This window comes from Tupaia chinensis, unplaced genomic scaffold, assembly GCF_000334495.1.
Source record: "Tupaia chinensis unplaced genomic scaffold, TupChi_1.0 Scaffold000421_1, whole genome shotgun sequence".
NCBI classification, from domain to species: Eukaryota; Metazoa; Chordata; class Mammalia; order Scandentia; family Tupaiidae; genus Tupaia; species Tupaia belangeri.
The window spans coordinates 592,223-599,005 of record NW_006159926.1 but is presented as its reverse complement, the minus strand read 5'-3'; the positions used below and the strand labels follow the sequence as shown (position 1 = coordinate 599,005).

Genomic DNA, 6,783 nt, shown 5'->3' with positions numbered 1-6,783 from the left:
TTTTTTTTTATATTTCACGATTTTTTTTTTTTTTTTTTTGAGATGTTGAACCTCTTTTTCTGACTCACTACCATTCTATATAACAACTCCTGGAGAGAGTGTTTTAGGCTTTCCTGCATAAGAAAAACACGTGTGATCACACTTTGGCCACCCAGTTCTCTGGGAATGGCCACAAATTCAAGCTTCTGCCACTTTCCAGAAAAAGGTGGGATGCTAGGAAGGGAAGACTACTGAAATGGTGCAGAAGGAAAACTGGCCCCCTGACAACAGCCACCCTCCTCGCGTCCTTTATTACTGGGTGTGTGAATGACACAGACCAAGCTCTCTGCCAGCCAATGACACAATGAAGAGAGAGCCAGACCACCAGCGTGGGCCACTGCCTCCCCACCCGCAGGCGGACGAGGCGTCTATTTGCAGAACCACGGCAATGATGTGGCACGCGGGGCTGCAGGGAAGAGGTGGGTAGTCTTCTGCTACGGGTCTTTCATTTTCTGTTTATTCCCTCCATTTCAGTCCTCTGTAGGAAAATTATTTTCTGTATAAACAAATTCATCAAGTTAACTTATTCAAGGATGGAAATAACTGGTATCACGTAACATTTTGCAAAACAAAATTGCCACTGTTGTATTCCAGTGCTTAACAGCAAACTGCTTCGGCAATTCAACCCCAGGACTAACATAACCCAAACCCCCTATTACCTTCATCACCGCATATTCAATTTACATAATTATTCTGCTATGCTACTCAGAATTTACATGGAGTCGTATGCCTTCTACTTATCCTTGCTTCAGAAATGCTATTTCCTTTCTAGACGTAGCAGAACCACGAGACCACAACTCAACAAACTCAATTCATCTGGCCAATAGGAACAATGTGGTTCAACAAAATTATGGTCTGGTTTGTTAATTTACTGCAGATCTCAATTAAAGTACCATGTGCTTGAAGAGCCATCCCCATCTGACTACCAAACTCCAAAAAAGCCTCTCAGGAATACTGCTAAGCACACCTCACTGGGCATCGGCAGGTCACCCGGGGCACCACCAATCCCCTCAGTGCTCCCGTGGCCTCCTAAGTCTCCATGCCACATGACATCGGCTGCCTCTTCACTTCGACATCTCCAGACTTAACACAAGTGTCCTGTTTCCCTATTTTCCCATCACTTGGGGGTAAAAACAACTATCCCCGATAGTAGGAACAGATAAGGCTATTTGTCAAAAGCAACAAATAGGGAAAAGTACTAGATTTTCTTCATAGGAGAAACACAACTTCTTCCTACCAAAGCCATGTAACTCCGCTGCAAAATCGTTACTAGGCCTCGGCAAGGCCGAACACTTCCTCAGTGCAGACCCCAGAGTTCACGTTCAGGACGGACAGCTGATGGCATGTTCCCAGGGCTTGCAGCAAAGCTTCTCTGGTGGATGACTGCAGGGGTGTGTCTGCACAGGGCCTGGGTGTACCCAGGACGGACGGCCCAAGGTCCCAACAACTGCTTACAGTTGTTAGAGAAATTCTAACAGGTTTCATTGTTAAATACCACCGGCTAATATCTGCCCCAACATACTCTACAGGAGGATGGTATGTGAAAGCACAGTTTTTAGGATAAGGCCAGTCTGGTGTAGACGCAGAACTTAAAGCGATATACTTGGACGTTTATGGGAATATTAAGCAAACAGTGTTGTTTTCTTTATTTAGCAGTTTTACCATTAGGCAACAAATTCAAAAAATGATGACGAAACTGAAGTCAGATATATTCTGATGTTAAAATTAATAATGGTGATGTGTTTTCTGAGCTCCAGAAAGTTTCTTTAGAACACAGACTCCTGTATTTTAAATTAAAGAAAAGAGAATACATTCTTTTTTAGGCTTCTGCTTTGACTTCTTTCTCCTCAGGAGAAATGCATATATGCTTCCTCCTGCCAAAAGCATAATACTTAGATTTAGGCAACACACACACACACACACACTTTTAGGTTGCCAGAAGGCACTTGCCAGACACAGTCAGGATTTGGAGCATGCATGCATACACACACCCACTGCATTTTTCAAGCCTCTGCAGTTGGGACTTGAACCATGGTTGGCCATGAAAGATCCAGCTTCCCCTAACCACCAGGATATAGAACCATCTCTAGGAAAGTATGTATTTCAAAAACCACCAGAGGAAGTCAGACTGAAATGCTAAAGATACTTTCTTTACTAACCATCATATCCTTAACACTTAAAACAGAACCTGCAAATAATAAGCACTTGATAAAATATTCGTTGGGCTGGCTTCATGGCAAAGTGGTTAAGTGAGCCAGATCCAACACTCCTGATACACAGTTCAAGTCCTGGCCCTGGAAGCTTGAAAAAATACACCAGACGTGTGTGTGCATGCCCAAAATTCTGACAGGCTGGAAAAACGGGGAAGAATGAACTGTAGTGTGACCTTGTCCCACTGAGGGGGCACTTTCTTCCTCTCCCCCCTTTCTGTCAAGCATGCACACTCTGATAAACTCAAAAAACATTTTTTTTCTTAATTAAATGAAAAAATTTTATAAAAGACCATAAGTTTAGAAGAATGGTCACAAGAAGAAACAAAATGGTTTTCAATTAAGAGACCATATAATGAGGCAACAACAACAACAAAAACTTCATAAGTAAATACAAAATTTTAATTATCTTTAAAAGTTGAGTCTGAATATAATTCAGTTATTTTGGCACTATAAAAGAGACTGATGGTGAAAATGTTTAAATGACTATGATTCAAACTTTCAAAATATAGTAGAATAAATGTATTTGGGGTTGTTTAAAAAATTTTATCAGGAAGTTAAGAATCCAAGTTTGGGGGCTAGTAGGTGGCGCAGTGTTAAGGCACTAGACTCCCACAGACTGACCATGGTTCAAGTCCTAGACCTGGCACCTTGCTTTGTCACCTTCCCTCTCTCTCTGTCTCTCTTTGGGGAGCACACGTACCCTATAGCAAATTTTAAAAATAGTAATAAGGAAATTAAACAAATAATTCTTAAAAAAAAAAAAAATCCAAGTTTGCCATTTCAGTTTGCACCAACATTGTCTCCATCACAGAATGAGGCTCCGCTACCCATGCACCTGTATGTACACACACAGCACAGCCTACGAGTTAGAGGTTCACAAGCCAGAGATCTCCGAACGTTCCCGGCAACTGCAGAACCAAGCGTGAGTCCCTGCACACACGTGTGTTTACATGCGCACATGGGGGGATGTGGTGGAGTATGTTTTCTAAGGGAGTTCGCAAACAGGTTCAGATTAACTGAGTCTGACCATAGTTCCATCTGGAAACTATAATTTCTAACATGAGCCATATTCTGAAAAACAGATTCAGATGTTTGGAACTGGTTCAGAACAGTTGTAAGAAATGTTCAGTACAAATGAAAAAAATTAGTCTTCAATGTCTTCTCCTCTCAGCTTTTCTTACTGAATAAATATGCCTTCTGGGGGGTCAGAAAGTTGCAGGAGGGGAATGGAGGGAAGGAGGCTCTATCCTAGACCCCAACATGCATGCCGTTCTGGAATGCATATCTGATGGGCGAGTGCTGTCTGACTTGTCCCGTGTCACCCACTTTAATTCTACTCTGCCCCTGGAAGGCTTACTCCACCAAGTGGAGAGAATTAATTGTCCTGTTTCCATTTCTGGGAAACGGGGCTGAAGTACTTATTGCAATACCATGACCTTTCTTTCTCTGATGACCCTGCCTACCCCGTTCTGCACCATCACTGAAAACGAGGTTGCTGCTCTATATTTACAAACAGTAGGCTATTACCTTTGGTTCCACTTGTTAAATGACACGTTATCACAAAAACATAAGAAACTGCTTTTTACAAGGTATTTTTTATGCAGTAAGGTCTCTAAATCCAGGACTGATTTAGTTCGTTCAATCGTTAGTTCCTAGTGACTGAGCCCTCAACTTCAGGATGCGTAAAACCCTTAACTTTCCAGCGTGGCCCTTAGAGAAAGCACAGCAGTGATGACGAAACCAACGTGCCGCCCCGCCCGGCTCACAGCTGTCGCTGCGGGGCGCGCATCTCCCGACTACGGGGGTCTGGGGGGTACTCTCTGCCCAAGCCTACCTTGACTTTTTGCTGGATTTGGGTTTTGGCGTGGCAGTTTTTGCTTTCTTTTCCTTTGGCTCTTTGGGAATCTTAGGGGCTTTCGGGGTCTTGGGTTCCTTGGGCTCTTTTTTCTCCTTGGGTTCTTTCGGTTCCTTCGGATCTTTTTTTGCCTTCGGCCTTTTCTTTTTCTTTTTTTCTTCTTGGGACCCATCTAGAGAGTTCCTATTTAGTTCTTGGTTATCAACCCCACCTGGGAAGTCATCTTTACCAAAACTCTTACTGGGATCCTCTGCGACGATGTGGTTGTTTTTCTTCTTCTTCTTCTTCTGCGGTGGCTGCTGTTCCACTGACGGCAGGTAATCCTCACTCTTGAGGAGCTGAGCATTCGGTCCGCTAACCTGAGTCATATCCGGCACTGGCTTCTCTAGAAAGGGCTCCGATGGAGAATGCTAAGAGACACAAATAGGAATTGAAATTAGTGTATCATTCTATACGGTGAAGGAAGGAACTGAAAGTTGGCAGGTGGTGTTTCCAAAACTCACTCTGTACTCAAGGTAGCCAATTTTCTACCGACACAGTGGTGGAATCTAGCATTTTCTCTCATCTTAAAATACATGTTTCTTTAAGGGAAAGATTTTTAAATAAGAGAATAAAAAAACAGCAATTTAGCAATAAAGTAAAAAAAAATTCCATTCAAGACGAAGAAGAAAAAACTCCCATTCAGCTGAAGACACTGTCCACTTTTTTCTTAACAGCTTACCATGAGAAATGGTGGGTGGCAAAACAGCAGCAAAAGCTACCCACAAAGAATAACTCTAAGTGGTGTTCTTTTCCCTGCACAGCAATGGGGACACAAAGGCATAGAATTTAGCCATGTTTTAGATGAACAAGTGTACTGAACACTGAGAGATTCTGACACTGTGAGAGTCTGAAATAGAAGTAAAAAGAACACATAAATCTTACATAGCACCGTTCAGTTCTGCTTTACATGACATTAACATGTCAAATTAAAGGCATGTGTCTGAACCTGATCATTCTGGATTGGGCAAATTTCTTGTACGGACATGAAATGTGGGCAATGCTTTTCCTAAAATCTTAAACCTTTATATTTGAAATTTCACTGCGGATGAGAGCGCCCACCAGCTAATTTGATAGGCCTTGCAGGAGATTCTCAGCATCCACTTGGGGTACACCTAGAGGCTTCCTTCGACACAGCAAAAACACTGCCTACGGGGACAGAACGCTGAGTAGTGAGCTGAGGTCAGAGTCAGCAACTCCTGTGTAGGCCAGCTCACAAACAGGACCTGGCTGGAGTACCATCCACAACGTAAATCATTACGACTAATGAACTTGACCAGTAAATTAACCACCTGAAAATATTCAATCTGCAAGTGTCATTTGTTTGCTGCGTTTTACATATGCTTTTCCTGGCGCACGAAAGTAACTGCAACATACACGGTCTAACTCCACACCAGGCGTGTGCTTGTTCACACCCAAACTGCCCGTGCAAATTCTATACAGCCCCAAGAGCTGGGTATGACAACTCTTCTCATCTCAGAGCTCAGGACACTGACAGCCCAGGAGGAAGAAACCTGCCCGGAGAGGTGCAGAAGGAAAGTGACAGTACTGAGACTGATGTCAAAGTCCACTGCTCCAAGACCCTCACCTCCCACCAAATACAGAGGAGGGGCAGGCAGGACAGTCCAGGCCCACATCTGCAGACACTCAGGACTAATGCACACACCAAGGCTTGCCGGGAGCAGCTGAGGATGTTAGGCTCAAACGCTAAAAGACAGGCACTACAAATCTGATTCCAACACAGTGAAGTTTATTGAGCACCTTGCATTTGAAACCACCGTGGAATGAGCTACATACTTCTGTGTGCTAGTTCACCGGAAGCTCACAACAAAGCCGTGATGACGAACCTCCCCACGCCCCCGTCTTTCAGGAAGGGCATAAACAGTTCAAGGAGGTGACATGACCACCCAAGGCCACACAGTAAAGAACGGGACTAGGGTTTGAATCCAGGTTTCCTAAATCCAGTGCTCTTTTACCTCTGTCCATCTCCTAAAGTCTTTTTTTTTTTTTTTAAGAGATTTTTGCCATAGGATACCTCGCCAGAGAGACAGAGAGACACAGATACACTAAGCGAGAAATCACCCCCCAGGGTGATGGCCATTCCACAATTCGTTCTCCATTTGCCTCTTGAGATTTTGGGCATGCATGCACACATGCCCGGCATAAACTTTAAGCATCTGATCTGGGACTCGAACCATGGTCAATTACATGGGAATCCAGTGACGTAACCATTACACCATCTGCTGGTCCCCATCTCCTGAAATCTGATACATGACTACATTTCTGGGAAAGACACCACAGATGTTATTCAATTTAAGTGTCTGGTGACACAATAAACATTAAAAAGGAAAAAAAAAAAAAAAAAAACACCGTCTGCAATAAAAGTTTCACTGTCCGCACTACAACCTGCTACGGTTATTGAAGAAAACTGCACTGTTCTCTCAGTGCACTGGTGTAGGAAGCCCAGAATTCCGCAGTAAGAGATCAAAATTCTAGTCCAAGCCCTACCCTGAGCTATGATCTAGAGTTCAATTTCTTCATCTGTAAAATGAAAGATTTGGGTTAGGTGATTTCCAAAGTCTCTTCCAAAATTCTATAGTGTTAAAAAAAAAAAAAAAAAAAAAAACCTTAAGGACA

General features: G+C 43.2%; 1 protein-coding gene across 1 annotated transcript in view; it reads right to left on the bottom strand.

Annotated features, from left to right (window-relative positions):
* Positions 1-6,783, bottom strand: part of CHD7 (chromodomain helicase DNA binding protein 7) — a 165,631-nt gene that overhangs the window by 94,177 nt on the left and 64,671 nt on the right. Inside the window, 1 exon segment of the mRNA XM_027774295.1 lies at positions 4,087-4,517. Coding sequence (XP_027630096.1) covers positions 4,087-4,517 — 431 coding nt within the window.